This window comes from Lolium rigidum, chromosome 1 (genome assembly GCF_022539505.1).
Source record: "Lolium rigidum isolate FL_2022 chromosome 1, APGP_CSIRO_Lrig_0.1, whole genome shotgun sequence".
Taxonomy (NCBI): domain Eukaryota; kingdom Viridiplantae; phylum Streptophyta; class Magnoliopsida; order Poales; family Poaceae; genus Lolium; species Lolium rigidum.
Genome location: NC_061508.1, coordinates 242305631 through 242325412, shown reverse-complemented (window position 1 = coordinate 242325412; position 19782 = coordinate 242305631). Strand labels below are relative to the sequence as shown.

The window sequence follows — 19782 nt, the reverse complement described above, 5'->3', positions numbered from 1 at the left end:
AAGCCGATGCATGGCCATCGACTCAAGAGGAATAACTGTTACGATCAGAGGGTCAATGGAGCATAAAGGGAGGTTTTTTATGAAGGAACTCCTCAATGGAGTAGTTGGAAGCTCAGATCCTCTCTTCAAGAACAATGCCAGGAGCAGCCTAGACGTACAGATCAGGTCAAGGATGGATTACATGAAATCCGCCAAAAGAAAAGAGCCGATCTAGCCGGCAAGAACTGAAGAAACTCGGGGGGCAGCTCGCCCTAAAGGTTATTGCCCTAGGAAGCCGATTTAATTGGAATCGGCTAGCCCCGCGACACGACTGGTTTGGAGAGCGGTGTTCTGTTACAGAGTCATCAGTTTGAGCATCCAAGACGGTTCCAGGGCTCTTTTAAAGTCGCTTGCTCAAAGATCAAATCGCCAGCTTGCCAGGATCGGCTGTGTCATCGTCATCGGCAGAAGCCAGCTAGCTTGGAGGGATGGCTAAATTGGCCCGTCTCGCAGATTATCATGAAACTGATGCGTTACCATCAGTCACTAAGCATGGATTAGGCCAACAGTCGACAAATTCCGCATAGAAGAAATCGGCGAAATCAAGCTAAGGGGATTCTTCATTAATATGAGGATTTCTTACAATGGGGAGCTGATTGCTCAAGGAGGGAAGAACAAAAGAAGGGTCTATTGACGAATCTACTACTGCTAGGCCTATACTATTAGATCCTAATCTACGGGCCATCACTGCCCTCATCGTCATCCTCAGAACTCTCATCGGCACTGCTGCCGATGGGCTCCTCGTCGCTACTCCCGTAGCCCTCCACGGGGGCTTCATCCCGTCTTCGTCGTCGCCGCGCGTCGTCGTCCCACCACATGCGGAGGCGCTTCGCCGGCGGGTAGCCCTCGAGGGAGTCGTCGTCTTCGTCGTCTTCTTCTCCCTCTTCTTCGGAGGTGGGGCAGCCGTCCCGGGAGAACCGGTCGTCCTCACTTTTGGGCTCCGGTTCCCCATCGGCGAGGAACTGAAGATCTTCATCCCCGCTGGTCAAGGACTTGTCGTCCTCAGACCAAATGGAGGAGGCATGGCTCTCCACGTCCCAGTCTTCCGGGGCACGAATCTCTGGCGGCGTCTCGCGGGAGGAGTCGGACCCGTAGGAAAACTCGGAGGAAGAGGAAGAAGACATGGCGGCACAGAGGGTTTTTGGGTGCTAATGCGAGAAGGACGAAGGAGACGCAGGTTGTTTAGAACGGTTAAATAAAGGGGATATGGGAGAGATTCAATGCCACGGCAGTTTCCGAGGAGGTGTTGCCCAACAGGAAAATTTTACGGCCACGTGGAGAAGTGGAAGGGGCAAGGCATCATGATGGGGATTCTGCGGCAGCTCTGCTCTGCCATGACATGACCCGACGAAAGAAAGCGTAATGATTTTGGAAATGTCATTTCCAAAACCAGGGGGCATGTGTTATCACCGGAATTTGACCAAGTCGAGGTGGGCCGCGATCGAGATGGACGTGAAGAAATATATATAGAAGAAGTATGTGGATCGGCCTTTTATACCAAGTTGGGCTTAATTGCCCGTGTATCTGTAACATATTAGATCATATCTTAGTTTAGAGATAGAGTCTTACTCGTGCACGGTTTAGTGCACGCCCACATTAGAAAGTCCGCTGGACTATAAATATGTACCTAGGGTTTATGGAATAAACAACAACCAACGTTCAACCACAAACAAATCTCGGCGCATCGCCAACCCCTTCGTCTCGAGGGTTTCTACCGGTAAGCATCATGCTGCCTAGATCGCATCTTGCGATCTAGGCAGCACAAGCCTGCCTACGTTGTTCACGCGTTGCTCGTACTCGAAGCCTTTTTGATGGCGAGCAACGTAGTTATCTTAGACATGTTAGGGTTAGCATTGTTCTTCATGCTGCATGCTTTCGTAGTGCAACCCTTGCATGTCTAGCCGCCCTTACGCCTATCTTAGGCGTAGGGGCGGCACCCCGCTTGATCATAGTTTGGTAGATCTGATCCGTTACGATTGCTCCTTGTTCTACAAGGATTAGTTTAATATCCGCAATAGTTAGGCCTTACGAAGGGGGAGGATCCAGCGGCACGTAGGGTGTCGTTCGTTGGCCCTAAGCGGGATGTTCCGAGGATCAACCTCGTGTTGGTTTTTAGGCCTTGCTTAGGATCGGCTTACGATCACCGTGCGTGGCCGCGAGGACCAACCTGGAGTAGGACGATCCGATGATGCGGTGAAAACCCCACATCGTCGTAGATCTCATTAGCTTTACCTTGATCAAGCGGGCCCACCATATATTCGGACACCTCGTCTGAATCATGGGTGGATCGGCTCTTTGAGCCGATTCACAGGATAACCCGAGAGCCGATCGAGGCTCGTATTTAACGTTTACGTGTGTGCCCCGCAGGAAACTAAGCGAGGCATCATCCACACCTTCCCGACCGGGTATAGGTCAGGTGGCATGCCCTTGTGATAAACATCGGTGCGTGCGACCAGAAGGCTTTGCGGGCCGTCGCTCAGAGGGACTAGGGCCAGCCGCAGCCCTAGTTGTTCCCGGCTCTACGGTGTTGCCCGTCTCTACCCGCCGGTGGGTTTCTGACGTCAACAGGGCGTGCACCAAACCGTGCACGAGTAAGACTCTAACTTCTAAACTAAGATGCGACCTAATATGTTACAGATACACGGGCAATTAAACCCAACTTGGTACAAAAGGCCGATTCACGTATTTCTTCTATATATATATTCTTCACGTCCATCTTGATCACGGCCCACCTCCGAGTCGGTCAAATTCTGGTGATAACACCATGAGATCATGTAAATCACTTATACCGGAAAGGTACTTTGATTACATCAAACGCCACTGCGTAAATGGGTGGTTATAAAGGTGGGATTAAGTATCCGGAAAGTATGAGTTGAGGCATATGGATCAACAGTGGGATTTGTCCATCCCGATGACGGATAGATATACTCTGGGCCCTCTCGGTGGAATGTCGTCTAATTAGCTTGCAAGCATATGAATGGTTCATAAGAGACCACATACCACGGTACGATTAAAGAGTACTTGTCGGAGACGAGGTTGAACAAGGTATAGAGATACCGATGATCAAACCTCGGACAAGTAAAATATCGCGTGACAAAGGGAATCGGTATCGTATGTGAATGGTTCATTCGATCACTAAGTCATCGTTGAATATGTGGGAGCCATTATGGATCTCCAGATCCCGCTATTGGTCGGAGAGAGGTCTCTACCATGTCTACATAGTTCGCGAACCGTAGGGTGACACACTTAAGGTTTGATGTCGTATTAGTAGATATTGAATATGGAATGGAGTTCGAAGTTTTGTTCGGAGTCTCGGATGGGATCCAGGACATCACGAGGAGTTCTGGAATGGTCCGGAGAATAAGATTCATATATAGGAAGTCATTTTATAAGTTTGAAAATGTTCCGGTGCATTTATGGAAGGTCTAGAAGGTTCTAGAAAAGTCCGGAAGAAATCACTATGGAAGGCGGAGTCCCGAAGGGACTCCACCAAGCTTGGCCGGCCAACCCTAAGGGGGTGGAGTCCCAGGTGGACTCCACCAAGGTGGCCGGCCACCCCCCTCCAAGGAAAGGTGGGAATCCCACCTTGAGTGGGAATCCCACCTTGGGTAGGTTTCCCTACACATGGAAGGTTTTGGGTTTGGGTCTTATTCGAAGACTTGTAGTCCAACACTTGGGGGTTCCACCTATATAATGAGGAGCAAGGGGAGGGGGCCGGCCACACCAAGCCCTTGTTGGCCGCACCCCTATAGTGGCCGGCGCCCCCCTCTCCCAAACCCTAGCCGCCCCTCCTCCACCACCTCTCCCGCATACGCTTAGCGAAGCTCCGCCGGAGATCTCCATCGACACCGCCACCACGCCGTCGTGCTGCCGGGATTCCAAGGAGGATCTACTACTTCTGCTGCCCGCTGGAACGGGGAGAAGGACGTCGTCTTCATCAACACCGAACGTGTGACCGAGTACGGAGGTGCTGCCCGATTGTGGCACCGTCAAGATCTTCTACGCGCTTTTGAAAGCGGCAAGTGATCATCTTCTGCAACAACGAAATCTAATATCGTAGGCTTTGGAAATCTTCAAGGGTTAGTCTCGTTCATCCCCTCGTTGCTACCATCTTCTAGATTGCATCTTGGCTTGGATTACGTTCTCGCGGTAGGAAATTTTTTGTTTTCTATGCTACGAATGCCATCAACATGTGGGGAACCAATCATGGGGTCAGGTACTATGGACAGGGCCCCCATTGATAGCATCAATGGTGGCTCTCTATCGACATCTGGGTCAACATTCTGAGCTAAAGGCGTTGATCGGGATCACATTTCATGCTTCGCTCACTTCTCGGAGAAATCTAGGGTTCCAAATTAAATATCCTATGTTCCCATCAAGTGATTTCTTTGAGTGGTGGTCAGGGAAGATCATGGGGGATTTGAGATCGTATGCGCAAGTGGTTTTGTCCACTGTGAGCACAAAGCAGCATGTGTGTGGTCATCGATACGATTCCTCAACGAGTTCGATGGGCGATCGTGGTGGAGCGGGTGGTTGCTGGCAACAACTCCATGTGTACCAACTCGTTGCGACTCTAAGTGCAGTGTGTTGTAGCAACCGTCTTTTCTCCACAAGGGTGACTCGAGGTTTTATATCGAACTCTCGGGGAATTGGCTTAGCAGCTGAATTCTTCCTCTCCTCTTCTAGCAACCTGCAAAATAAAGTTCTTTCCTTGTGTCTCCAACTCATAAAAGTAAATTAAGTAAAGTAAAGTAAACAACCTAAGTAAACTAGATAAAAGCAAATAAAGGCTAGTTGTAGTTGGGTTGTGTGTGTGTGTATGTAGAGAAAGTATTTTTTCTATTTTCGGATTAAATAATAGTGGTAAATATAAAGTAAGATAATAGTGTTGAAAAGGTGTTTCTAGTGATTTAAAATACACGGAGGTTCTTGGTTCACTTGTCTAGTCTCTTTTTAAGTTGTAGTGGACACTAACAATTCGTCAATGACACAATATTGATGGAACTTCAACATGTGTTTGATAAGCATTTATATGTGCATTACGTCCTAACATAGAGATGATGCAACACATATCTCTTATACTCCTCAAGGAAAGGAAAAGGCCAAGCAATCTTAAATTAAGAATCAACATAGTATAGCCTTAAGTAATTTGACATAATGTTTGAATATCAAATATGCTACCTTGAACAAACAAGATTATCACAATGTCACATGATAATTATAGCACATGTATTCACTTTATCCCTAGTGAGGCAAGAAAACAAAGTTAAATACCATAGTAGATCTGGAATTTGTTGTCACTATTCAATCATTATCACCATGCTACTCAATATAATACACACGTCTCCCCACACATATTCTTGCATACATGTTGGATCAGAACAAATACTTAAAAACGGGGTACATGCTAAGCCTCTATCAATACATCTTACCCATAATAGGTTTCAATCTCATATATCAATATCATAGAATAAAGATCCACCAAATAGGAATTACATATATGACCATAATCATGTTGGGCAGCTCATATGGTATTACATGTATGAAGAACAAGAGAGAAATAGATCAAGCTACTGTCACAAACCCATATTCTAGAGGTGGACTACTCCTGAGGGTGGAGACATTGGAGAAGGTGGAGATCCCTCCGATAGAGTTTCCCTCCAATCTTCGCTGGTTGTGCCTCTGTTTTGATGTTTTGGTGTTTTTGCGGCTCTCCCCTCGAGGAAGCCTCGAAAATTCTTTTATATAGGGGTTTTTAGGCTAGACGAAGTCGGTGGGCGAAAGAATCAAGTGAATCGGATGATCGAGGAGGACAAGAGACCTAGCGGCGCGCCACCAGGGGCCTTTTGGCGCTCCTGGCCCATCTGGTGAGATCCAAGCGCTCCAGATGCTTCTCTTGATGAAATATTGACACCCCCGAAATTTTAGCTCAATTTGACTTTGTTTAGGTCCCTGAAAGTTAAAAATACATAAAACAAGTTTTCCTGTCCTGCAGAGTTATAACCCAAATAAAGGAAATCATTGGTTAATCCCCAAAAATCAATATAAAACATGGATATACCATCATATATGTTGCAAATATGTGTCAACAAACTTCAAAGTTCTTGCATACATTTTACATGCATCAGTAGTGGAAGGTATCAAGGAGGGCGTGGTGGTAACTTTGGGAAGAGTAACTATGTTGGTCGTTCTGATATCAATAACAATGCTAGGAATTTGGTGTGGTAAAGTGATCTACAGGGTGGATCTAATCTACCAACTCAAGCCTTTGAGCCTAAGGCTAGATCTCAATAGAGGTGGGATAATGCTGCGCGAGGTGGGCAGAAGCGACAACAAGCTCGGGGTAGCATCGGCTAGCAAAGGAGGGATGCAGGTGAAGCCGCTGAGTCCTCCTGCTCAAGGGTCTCCAAAAGCTTTTGTAACTTCTCATCTATGCACGAGCTGTAATATGTCTGGTCATTTTGCTGCAAGGTGCTCCATGATTCGTTTTGGTCGTTGTGGTAAGCTTGGACATATTAATCAAATATGCCAAGCGTCCCCGGTAATGTATTGCGGCTATGTGTGCCTTTCAGTTTCCTAGTCAAGGTTTCTTTTCCTCATATGATGGCCGCAAAGGCTTCAAAAGAGAGTGCTTAGAGTATTATCATTTTGGTGCCGGAAGGATCTCCTAGTTTCAGAGACATTGAAAATGAAGTAAATCAATATTTAGCTCTTCTTGTAGATGCACCGCTAGAGTGATTGGTCATAATCAGTACTCTATGAGATTTCCGAACCCTAGAGAAATGGAGAGGGCCTGTTTCTATGGGAAGTACATGAAAATAAAAGTTTGTGATGCTGCTTTGAATGTGGCTACCCATTCTGATGCGGTGGGTACTAAATCAAGACTGCATATATAAAGCCTTGGTCAGGGTTAGAATTATTCCTATTGAGAAAAGATGTGAAGAGCATGCCGTCTATGTTGGTCCCTGGTGGGTGTGACTTTGAAAATTGATCAGTGTACTCTACACAAATCAGAGTATTGCAGAGCGTTGCTGGGTTGTAAAAACATTCATGAGTTGCCTAAGATGGCTGAGGGGGTGCTCGGAGATTATTTCTATGATTTATTTTACGAGGTAGAGAATGTTATCGTGGCTGGTGATCCTAGATAGAAGAATCATATGTCTGTTGATTCTCGCAATGCTTCTTCCCCTAAAAGGACAAGTTATAACAATAGTTATATTATCCAGGCTGAGGATAATTCTTCTAGAGGTCTTTCAGGTGGTGCATCTGCTATACCAAAAATATTTCTGTCTCCCAAACCGGTGACTGTGGTAGAAAATGAATCTGAGGAATATAGTTTGGAAAGTGAGGATGTTGGTGAGATTTTGTTGGAACAATTGGCTAAAGAAAGAAAAGACAAAACTTGATATAATACTAATGATGTGGAGATGGTTGGTAATGTTGATTGCATGACTGGTGGTGTACATGAAGTTAATCACAGATCAAGTCCGTCAGTGATGATTCTACTCACTCAGGGCATTCTGTAGTGGATCATAAGCAGCATCCTAGGGTGATAGATGATCTGTTATCTTCTACGTACTCCTATTATTTATTTCTTCTAAGTGGATGGTCGTTTGTACCTAGCCCCTATCACTCCTTCTATACCTTCTGAATCTCCTCCTATTTCTAGAAAGTGAAATGACTTGGAAAACAGAATTTGTCCTTATCAAAATGGCTCCTACTAAAACCCATGGTTACTGAGTTATAAGATGGATCTAGGTCATCTCTTGTGGGTTCTCCTCAATATGTTGTCCAATCTCATAATGAGTCATCTGACGATTCTATTAATGAAAGTTAGTTGCTGGAAAATCTCAAGCAGGATAAAGTGAAGATGATGCATGAGGGAAAAAACCTAAAGTAGAAGATGGAAAAAGGAGATGGACCAAGCTGCTAAGTTGTCCAAAAAAAGAAACCTAAAAGATAATTCTGTCTAGCCCTAATGTGCGCTATTTTGATGTTTTCTCAAATAAGTAAGATTGATTGTGATGGGTACAGGTATGGGTCCTCCAACCGTACCTATACCCTATCCATACCCTCTGCGGGTGCCATCTCTACTTTAAGATCATCCATAAAGATTGTGGATAACAACTCAAGAAGTTTTCCCTTAAAGGGAACGACGTCGAAGCCGGAATATGAATGAATAATCCAAGTCTCCAAGATAAAGGTTATTAAAAGAATGGGAATGAATTGCAGATGTGTTTGCATGATCCAATGCCGAGGATCGTCATATGTGTGAATACTAGCAAAATTGCCCGTGCGTTGCAACGGGAGAAAAAAATATTTGTATCATGAAGATGCGGTTCTACTTTAACTGGTGCTAACTGGATCAGAAAGTGTGAATTCATATGCTCATGCATTCCTAGGGAACAATAAGCTTTAAAAGGTAACATTATACATTTAATCTATGTGATGCTCACTACCGTTGAAAGGAAAAAAAGTTGAGCAACTATCTGAAACTTTAGTCTTATTCCCTACACTGAAAAAAAGAGCATTGATATAAGCGTTGTGGTTGTTCATACCATCGGCGGATGGAATACCTTCTTTTCTTATAAATCGTATGAGCACAATGAATTCCAAATCACGAGAAAGTTTTTTTACGATAAGCTCAACAGATAAGCCATGTTTTCAACTACTACTTGAACTGAATTGTCTGAACAAAGTCTATCACACAGCTGGACGTGGCTGCTTCCTCCTACGTATTATTTGTTTTTTTCCAAATCGCATTCTGACAATGAAGTGTGACGTGATGCACTGATTCAACGGCTGTATATTGGTCACATGCTTTATCTGATAACCAAAGTTTCTTGATCATATTGCAATCCATTGCGTATCATGCATAGAGAAAAGGTCATAGGAACTCTTGATGCCTCGTTGCTGTTCCGTGGTGATCAACCACCTGCTATATATCAGGTTGCTCTGAGAACTAAATATTCATTGACTGTCGAATATATTGGAATGAAACTCGTTATGGTCTGTGGAGGAGAGTTGCTGGCTGCGGGCCAAACTGGATCACTCCTAGTGGAAGTTCCCTTGTCTTGGCTGCATCTATCAGAGTAAAGATCCAAAAATTGCATCAACACACAAAATGATACTCCCTCTGATTCATATTAGTTGACTTCAAATATATCTAGTTAACAAACGAGTCGAGTATCTGTATCTAAACAAAATTAAGTTAATTAATTTGAATCGGAGGAAATAATAAAACTGATTTTACTGAAACTCTGGCGATCTAGCGAGAAAGAAAGCCGCCAAGCGGAGGGCCCAACTCCTCCACCGCCCCGCGCATTGCGCGCACCACGCCGGACGCCGGCCATTAGCTCGGCCTGCACCACTAATGACTTTTTGAATGATAAATTAGGATCATGTTCATGGAGCAGAACTAAACGCACTGTGGCAAATGCAAATCCATGTCAGCGCCCAGCTGCCCATCCATGTACAGCAGCGGTTCGGTGACCTGGGGTGACACGCATGCGCCACTCGAACGGCGATTGACGGGCAGCTTCCGCCGCTTGTTCCCCTGCAGGCACACTCCCTGAGCTGGTCCTCGGTCCTCCACCTCTCCAATCACCGATCGAACGCATCGCTGCCATCGGCCATAGGCTGATTTTTGTCGGATGCGACAGCGGCGGGCGCGTCGACGCGTGACAGGAAACTGCTGATGGCGGCGGCCATCATGGAGGGTGGCCATTGCGGCAACTGTAACGGAACGCCCCAACGTCTGCCGTGCCGTGGTCGTCGGCCACCATCGTTCTACCGCTTGATATCTCGTCGAATCGGCGGAATCGCTAGCTCACGTGTATGATAGCTGGGAACGCTTAATTTTTGGATCCTAACACGATCGATTTGATTCACCGAAATCCATCGTTCGCATATTTAAAGAGTCAGAGAAGGCAAACTTGGGGGCATCGTATGGTTGCTTATTTGAGGACACGATTGATCGGGTTGGACCTGGACGCCGAGACTGCGTACAACTCTCCGAAGACAGAGATCGGACGTGGGCAGAACCACGGTCGACAGATCAAGAAGGAAATCGTTCTGTCGAGAGAATCGAGATCGACCAGGACTCTCTGCCGAGATCGACCGGAACTCTACCTTTGGCGTGGTTCCGTTCGGCGGGGAGACGTACGAAAACTATGCGCTGTGAGCGAACGAAGCTAACCGCGCGACGGCCGACTGACAAGTGTGGACGAAATCAAACGATCTGATCGGCCAAGAGATTCTATACTACACGGTTGACAGGGAGGACGTTTATTGAAAGTGGCCTGGACATGGAATTCTTGTAGAACGGGTATGAACGGGACATAGGAAGTCTTTCTAACGGACGGTTGAAGGCGTATACGCGTTGGACGAAAGCGTAAACATGACGGACCAAACCACGGAAACGCTTCTCCCTTTATTATTAGGTATAGATATAGATAATACAGGCTGTATCATGTTGACCGTACGAATGAAAAATATCCGTTGTAGCGGCAATTTCTGTTGAAAAGCGTGTTGCTGATCCTGAAGCTTAGTCAACAGATCACCAAGCTTCTTCCCTCCTCTTGCAAGCTTCCTCCCCACTTCTACTCCGGTGCTCCCCCCTTGGCAAATGTCAGGCTGCATCAAAAATAATAATGGTTGAGATCTTTCAATACCCCTTCGTAAGCGGGGTCTTGATCGTAAAATTAAGGGGTATTGATCGTAAAATTTAAAAATCTGATATGTACGTACGACCCTCTAGAGGCCCGTAAGGCCCGCGTTATCTTGTAAAATTATTTTCTGTAAGTATAGTGTACTATTACGGTGACGTGCATGTACCGAATAGACAGGACATATAAAAAAAGATCGTAGACGTCTCCGCGTACGTCACCCCACCAATTTCCCCACTAAATCAGAAAGAAAAATATCGTATGTATACATACGGGCATACATGGGCTGGATATGGGTCAGCGGCCTAAGGTTGGAAAACTAAAGAAAAAAGAATATAATCTCTCAACTTGTGTTAGGGGGGAGCACCGGAGTAGGACTCCTTCCTCCCTCCTCTGGTCTCCTCTCTTCTCATCTGCCCCCTTCCCCTCCCAATCCCCGCCGCTGATGGATCCTACTCCCGCCACCGCCGCCCGCCGCGCGGCGGCGATCGCCCGTCACCTTGCCGGCCTCCCCTCCGGCGCCGTGGCCGCGCTGCATTCCTCCCCTTGCCTGAGCTACGCGCCGCCGGAATCCACCGAGGCTCCGCCGGCATTCTCGCCGACGGAGCTCCGCGCGCTCCTCGACGGGCACCACCTGAGGGACCGCGACTGGGTGTTCGGCGCGATGGAGGAGAGCCCGCTCTTCTGCCCGCGCCGCTCCGGCGGGAAGATCTTCCTGTCGCCGGACTACAATGAGGGGAAGGAAGGGCAGAGGGAAGCCACCATGCGCCGGATCGGGTACCTCACGCGGCGGGGCGTCTTCCGTGGCTGGCTCACGGAGCCAGGGCCCGAGGCCGAGCTCCGCAAGCTCGCGCTGCTCGAGGCCCTCAGCGTCTACGACCACTCCCTCGTCATCAAGATCGGCGTCCACTTCTTCCTCTGGTAAGTAATTGTCTGCCAGTTCCCCTCTCTCCAGTTGTAGTACTCCCTCCGTTCTTTTTTAATTGACTCAAATTTAGCACAAAGTTGTACTAAATCTGAGTCAATTAAAAGAGAACGGAGGAAGTAGTACTTAACTTATCATTACGTGGCGTTTTTGCTCCTTTATATGCTCCTTTCTTTCAAATGCATTTTTAAAAAATATTTAAAATATATAAAATAAAATGTCGCCTGTACATTTTCACATCCAGTACATGCTAACGAATTTGTTTCAGCAAAAATGGACTTTTTTGTGTAGCCCGTGTAAAAAGATATATTTTGGTGCTAAAATAACGAATTTCTCATGACTTTTTTATGTAGCCCGTATAAAATACAGATTTCCAGCGAAACATTGCGGAATGTGTACATATACATGCCAAAAATTTCCTCTGGATTGTTTAGCTATTCGAAGTTGCGGAGCATGGCCGCATGGGCACCTGAGATTAGAAATGCATTTCCGTTTTGTCTTCTACTATTTGGCTGGACCGGCAGCTTCTAATAATAATCTAATGTAATAATCAGAACTGGCGAGTAATGGTGCTAGTATTGGCAACTAGGAACTTGGAAGCCTGTCACCCAAATCAGCGTGGTCTCATAGAACTTGACTAGGATTATGAAATTTCACTCCTGCCAGATAATTGTAAATTGTATGAAAATTTAGGGTGCGTTTGGTAACAAACGTTTTTTTAAAGTAACTAATAATACTCTGAGTAGTTTATCTTTAGCAAAAACTACAGTTTTACACACTTCGTTTTTTTACAAAAACTGCACTAATTTTGCAGTATTTGCCTATTTGGTGCCTAGGCAAGAAATATTGCAGTTTTATAATACTTTGGTTTTAGAAAAACTTGGATGCCAAACAGAGCTAGATTTCCATTATGTTCTATTCGTTGGATATTTTTGAATTGTTTAAAATCTAGGATATCTAGCGTGCAACTTAAGGTGAACATGTTTTATAAATGCTAATCAACATTGAATCTCACAAGTCACAACAAATTTCGTTCTTCTAAATTTACAGCTTTCTCTTTTGTACCTGTCCACTTTTGTGATGATCTCTCTAGGGATTTTTGCTTTTGGAATCAATCGTGCAGGGTTGTATGCTAGTGTATGACAATCAATCTTGTTCAGAAAACTAGGAGTGATTATTTCTGTGACTTTCCTGTGGTTCCTTGGACCAATTTCATACTATATAGAAGGCATGTTCTGGAAAAAGAAACCAGTTCCAGCTTTCTTAAGAATCTTCTGATGTTCCTTATTTCTTTTTCTTTATGTGTGCATTCCAGGGGTGGTGCAATCAAGTTTCTTGGAACGAAGCGGCATCATGACAAGTGGTTGTCAGACACGGAAAATTATGTTATTAAAGGTTCTTTTGCAATGACAGAACTGGGACATGGGAGCAATGTAAGTGGCATAATACTTTTTCTGGATTCTGTAACTATGTTAGCAGTACTGATGAAGTGTCTCTTCTCCTCTTCTATTGACTAACTTGAAGGTAAGAGGAATTGAGACAATAGCAACTTATGATTCCCAAACAAGAGAGTTTGTGATAAATACTCCTTGCGAGTCAGCTCAGAAGTACTGGATTGGTGGAGCTGCTAATGTGAGATCGAATTTCACTAATCTTGTTGTGTTCATATATGCTTTGCAATTTTTTTCTAGCTTACGTAAGTGTTGTCCTCGTTTTACAGCATGCTACACATACAATAGTCTTTGCTCAGCTCCATATAAATGGAAGAAATGAGGGTGTCCACGCTTTTGTAGCTCAGATTAGAGATCAAGATGAGAGTGTGTTGCCTAATATCCATATAGCTGACTGTGGCCATAAAATTGGACTTAATGGTGTTGATAATGGTCGCATTTGGTGAGTCATTGTGTTTGTACATCCTTTTTTCTATCGTATGTCATTCATTGTATATCAACCAAATCTGTCTGTTCTATCAGGTTTAACAATATACGTGTTCCTCGAGAGAATCTGCTGAATCTGGTTGCTGATGTTTTGCCTGATGGGCAATACGTTAGCACAGTAGATGACCCAGATCAGGTATTCCACCCCTCCCATTCACCCCTTCTTTCTCTTTCTCGCACATATGGAGAAGGAGAGAGCTGTCGACAAAGCTTCACAGTTAGGTAACGTTGTTTTGTTTTTCCTTTCAAATTAACATAGTTTCTTACTTGCAGAGGTTTGCAGCATTTCTATCTCCTCTCACGTTTGGCCGGGTATATATTGCGGTTAGCTCGGTTTATATTTCAAAGGTATGTTGTGTGCCCTTTCCTTTTCTATACATGGAAATCCTTCCACATTTTTTCTTTATGAGTTCCAGAAGTATAGAGGTATATAGCTCCATAAGCTTGCAGTAACTGAATGATTGAAACTGGACTCGGTAGGTTAAACCAGTGAGAGTTAGTAAAGGTAGTCTGATGGTCTGGACGGCTCAAGCAAAGTAGGATATCATCCATATGGACAAGGATAGATTACGAGTCTGTGCACTTAAGATCAGCCAGACAAGTTTGGTTGGAAACACATATTTTAAGTGCACACGAGTATTTGAAACACTAAGGCCCCGCTTGGGAACTTTGCTTAATTTTCCTCCCATAATATTTCGGGGGTGTTTCTTGTCGTGCACTAGAAAACCAGAGAGTCGAAATACGCCTGTTTGAAGCTTGTCTTAGGTAGTAGATCGAACACAATGGCAGTGTGGCTTGTTCAAACCCAACGCCGCAGAAGATCTTCTTCATCGCCTCCGCAGAATGAATTCCTTCTCGCTGCCGGAGACGCTGAGCTCCACTACCTGGGCGTGGTCGGACGAGCGAGACGATCTCTATGGTATGCTGACAGCGAGTGCGTGCACAGCTCTGGCGGGGTAGCTGTGCAGTGGCTGCAGCATATGTGGGGCTAGCTGCAGAGTGGGACACGGCGCTGGCCTGGATCATTGAGAGGGTCATACGACATTGTGGTGGCAGGCAAAGCGCAGTTTCTAAGTTTTGGCGGCCCCATCGAGCCCCTCCCATTGCTGCCACTGTTGGTTTGTTGCATCTACCATTTTGGCAGAATTTAGTTGGGGTCATCGTATGTCCGAAAAGGTTAACTGGCGTATCGACCTGAAACTGGACAGGACGGAAATGGAAAACGGTAAACCAAGTGACATTTCGGGCCTCTGACATAAAATTTCACGTGCCTGTAAAATACTCCGGTTTTGGGCTGAAAAAGGGTGAACGAAGGGGGGCCTAACAGGTATTACGAAAAATGTTATGTGAACATTATTGTTTATTGCAGTGGGACTAGTTTTTTTCAGCTTTTTACCACCAACAACATTGGAACAGCATAACCTTTTTGTTCTGCAAATATTTTAGGCCTAGTGCAGACCGCATAGTGCCACTAATAAGTTGGTAACCAGTACTGGCCACCCAGAGGAATTTGTTTTCCAATCAATTTTCCATGCATACATATTATTTAAATGTGGTTATGTACTCTTTCTTTCCCATGATTGCAGGTAGGCCTAGCAATTGCTGTGAGATATGCTTTGTCAAGGAGGGCCTTTTCAATAACACCAGATGGCCCTGAAATGCTGTTACTTGATTACCCCAGTCACCAGAGGCGCCTCCTACCTTTGCTTGCAAAAGCGTAAGTTACTAACTTTCCTTGGTTTATAGTATTTTCAAATATACATATGCATCTTTGCCATAGGAGGGCAGTTCTTGCACATCGAATTTGTTGTGCTAGGGTTTCCTACTTTTAGGTCTTGCTACTGTTAACATCACTGCTTTAACATTTGGCACTGGATTGGATGTTAGTATTCTAATTATAAAATGCCCAATGTGTATAACATAGTTATGGAACTGTAGGATGTATTAGCATTTGAATGCAGAAATATTCCACACCCTGTCATTGGAGTCGCTAATGCAAGCCTTAGTTTTCACTTTTATTTAGCAGACATCATCATATGCTTAATTTTTTGTTATGCAGATGTATGATGAGCAGTGCTGGTAATTTCATGAAAAAGATGTACGTGAAGAGAACACCTGAAATTAGTAAAGCGATACATGTCTACTCTAGTGCTCTGAAGGCTACACTAACCTGGCAAAATATGACCACGATTCAGGTATTATTAAAAGGGTTGATTTTTTTTCTACGCTTGGATCAGCGGTATTTACTGGATTTTCTTTCACTTCTATCAGGAGTGCCGCGAGGCCTGTGGTGGCCAAGGTTTGAAGACTGAGAACCGTGTAGGAATTTTCAAAGCTGAATTTGATGTGCAGTCTACATTTGAGGGTGACAACAATGTTCTACTTCAGCAGGTTATTTTTACTTATTGTTCTTCATCGTTCATGCATGTGTTCTAAAGGTACTTCAAGCTTGGCTTCATCGTACCTATTTTAATCTTGTTGGTGCAGGTAAGCAAAGCCCTGTACGCTGAATTTGTAGCGACACAAAAGAAGAAGAGGCCATTCAAGGGATTGGGATTGGAACATTTGAATGGTCCTTGTCCTGTTATTCCTGATTGTCTGACAAGTGGCATATTAAGGAGCTCCAAGTTCCAGGTAATTATTTTTAATTCGGATTGTCAGTGATATATGCCTCTGTATAAACATTGTATTCATGTTTTCTATGTGCATATGGATAGATGGATTTGTTATGCTTAAGGGAGCGGGATTTACTAAACCAGTTCACCAAAGAGGTATCTCAATATCTCGCACAAGGAGAGAGCAGGGAGAAGGCTTTCATGCTGGTAAAATTTACATTCTACTGCACATTTCTCTTGCTGGTCTAAACTTCCTGTAAGACTAATGCAAATGATGTTTACCCAGAGCTACCAAATTGGCGAAGAGTTGGCTAGAGCGTTTACTGAGCGCACAATTTTGCAAATATTTTTGGAGGACGAGAGGAATGCTCCTGCTGGTTCATTAAAGGTACATATTCACTTTCCAGCAATGTCTGGTATATCCGGAATTGAAGCCCTTCTTTACTTTGGCATGAGACTACTGTGTGATTTTTCTTGTAAAAGTAATATTCACGTCACCTTAAATTTTGCATTTGCAGGATGTATTGGGCTTACTGAGGTCTATGTATGTCACGGTCTGCATAGATGAATCTGCATCTTTTCTGAGATACGGTTATTTGTCGCGGGACAATGTAGCCACCGTGAGGAAAGAAGTCATGGCACTGTGCAGTGAACTCAGGCCCCATGCGCTTGCTATTGTCAGTTCCTTTGGAATCCCTGACGCCTTCCTCAGTCCACTTGCTTTTGACTGGATCCAGGCGAATGCGCTGTCCTCCGAGAGCGAGTGACTACACCTTCAGAAACCAATAACAGGTAGTGCGGTGAAAGTGAAACTACTACACACGGTCGGCCAAACAGAGGTTATACAAAAAAAATCTGCGAATGCTACAAAATAATTCCTGGTGTAACACTTTTCTTTGTGTATGTAACATTTTCAAAATGCGACATTAGACTGCAACATTTCTCTGCAATGCATCCACATCTTTACCTAACTTATCTAATATTACGAGAATACACATGTAACATTGGTGCAATTTTTCTGTAGCATACATAGAAAAATAATTGCACCACTTTATTCATACTTGCACAACAAAAATGATGCACATATGTAACAAATTGCAACATCGTGTGTAACATTGTAAAATATCCCAAAAGTTGCCCTCCACCAATGACCATGGCAGGTTTGCCATAGCTGATTTGATCTCGCTGGCAACCAATTCCTCCGTAGTGGAGGTTCGTCCAAGCAGTGCCAGCGAAAGGAGGAGTGCCAGTGGTCGTGGTTGTAGGTGGAGTGGCATGCACGACAATCACAGGGAGACAACCTCCGTGGGCATGTTCGAGAGCTTGTCGGGCCGTCAGACACCGGCTCCTCCTCGTCCGGTTGTTGTTCGCGTCGTCTTCGCTACGATCGGTGTGCCCCGCCTCTCCTCTCGTTCGTCCACCACGAGCAGCGTGCCTCTCCCCCTCCTATCTTCCCCTCCTATCTGGTTGTGGTCCGCCTTGTCTTATCGTTGTCCGGCCACCGCGAGGCGCGCCCATCTCCTCCTAGTCCGGCCGCCACGAGCAGCGGTGCGCTTGTCTCCTACCAACCCGGCCACTGCGAGCGGTGCACTGTTCCGGCCGCCACGAGTGACTCCTCTCCTCCCAGCCACACCTCAATCTATTTTTGGGGGAAAATTTGGGGAAAAGTTGTGTGCGAGAAGAAGTAGGCCGGTTGTAGCTACAATCGGTTGTTAGATAGACTTTTCCGGTAAATAAATGTGATTTATGCCTACACAGGATGAAATTGCAAAGTCTCCTCTTTGACTTTCGTGTGTTTGATAACAACACTCGAAACAATTTTACCTTGTGCAAAGTTGTGTTGACTATTTGTAGGTGCACAAGACGGTCGTTGACCCTCCAAAAAAGAAAGATCGAAGACTGAAGTCTTAGTCTATGTTAGGACCTAAGTGGTAGGTTTTTCAGTTCTTTGGGTGTGTCTCAAGGCTTTGGTTGAGAGGATTTGAGATTCTGGGGCTTTTCTATAAGCATGTGATGCATGTAAAATGCATGCAAGAACTTTATAGTTGTTGACACGTATTCTCACATATTTGCAACATATATGATGTTATATCCATGTTTTATATTGATTTTTGGCAATTTACCAATGATCCCCTTTATTTTGGTTATTACCCTGAACGACAAGAAACCCTTGTTTTGTGTATTTTTAGCTTTCAGAGACCTAAACGAAGTTAAATTGAGCTAGGATTGGGGGGATGTCAATGCTTCATCAAGAGAAGTATCTGGATCGCTTGGACCTCACGAGAAGGGCCAGGAGGGCCAAAAGAGCCCAGGTGGCACGCCCAGTTAGGGTGGCTTGATGGTGCTTGACGTAGCGTAGACACCATTGGGGAACCCAGTAGGAGAAAGGCGTGACTTCTGAAGGTGTTGCTAGCTGACTTATGGCAGGGCGCACTACCAGCGTCAGCAACAACGTGAACCTCCACACAACACAACCAAAATACTTTTCCCCAACATACAATGAGGTTGTCAATCTCACCGGTTTTGCTGAACACAAAAAATTAAACGTATCACGTGGAAAGAGATGTTTGGAGTGGAATTAAAGAGAACAGTGCTTGCAGAAAGTAAACAGAACATAATGATTGTATCAGTGTAAAAGAAAGGACCAGGATCCACAGTTCACTAGAGGTGTCTCTCCATAAAGATAAATAACATGTTGGGTGAACAAATTACAGATGGGCAATTGACAGAATAAAGACCATACATGACAAGATGATTACTATGAGATTCGTTTGGGCATTACAACATAATACGTAGACCGTAATCCAACTGCGTCTATGACTAATAATCCACCTTCCGGTTATCGTCTGAACCCCTTCCAGTATTAAGTTGCAAGCAACAGATTATCGCATTAAGCAATGTGTGTAAAGTAAACAATAGAATTACCCTTAGATAAAACATTGTTGTTTTCTCCCTAGTAGCAATAACACATCTACAATCTTAGAAGTTATTGTCAGTCTTCCAAAAAAAACTACACGATATACCTACTATTGAGCATAAATACTCCCTCTTGAAGTCACAAGCATTTACTTGGCCTGAGCAACTACTAGCAACGGAGAGCATGCAAGATCATAAATAGCATATGACAAATATATAATCGATCTCAACATAGTATTCAATATTTATCGGAACCAGCAAACACAACATGTAGCATTATATAATGATGATCTTGATCATGATAGGAAGCTCACAAGATCTAAACATGATGCACAAATTGGAGAAGACAACCATCTAGCTACTGCTATGGACCCATAGTCCAGGGAACTATTCACGCATCACTTCGGAGGCGGGCATGGCGATGTAGAGGCCTTGATACGTCTCCGACGTATCGATAATTTCTTATGTTCTATGCCATATTATTGATGATACCTACATGTTTTATGCACACTTTTATGTCATATTCGTGCATTTTCTGGAACTAACCTATTAACAAGATGCCGAAGTGCCGGTTCTCGTTTTCGCTGTTTTTGGTTTCGAAATCCTAGTAACGAAATATTCTCGGAATTGGACGAAACGAAGACCCAGGGGCCTATTTTTCCACGGAGCTTCCAGAAGACCGA

General features: G+C 44.6%; 1 protein-coding gene across 1 annotated transcript; it reads left to right on the top strand.

Annotated features, from left to right (window-relative positions):
• The first annotated feature begins 11151 nt into the window (after positions 1-11151).
• Positions 11152-17168, top strand: LOC124691945 (acyl-coenzyme A oxidase 3, peroxisomal-like). Its single transcript, XM_047225235.1, has 13 exons — positions 11152-11627; positions 12947-13064; positions 13156-13263; positions 13352-13524; positions 13605-13704; positions 13842-13916; positions 15155-15285; positions 15628-15763; positions 15840-15959; positions 16056-16202; positions 16286-16390; positions 16470-16571; positions 16702-17168. The coding sequence occupies exons 1-13, from the start codon at positions 11152-11154 to the stop codon at positions 16948-16950; spliced, it is 2040 nt and encodes a 679-aa protein (XP_047081191.1). The 3' UTR covers positions 16951-17168.
• The last annotated feature ends 2614 nt before the right edge of the window (positions 17169-19782 follow it).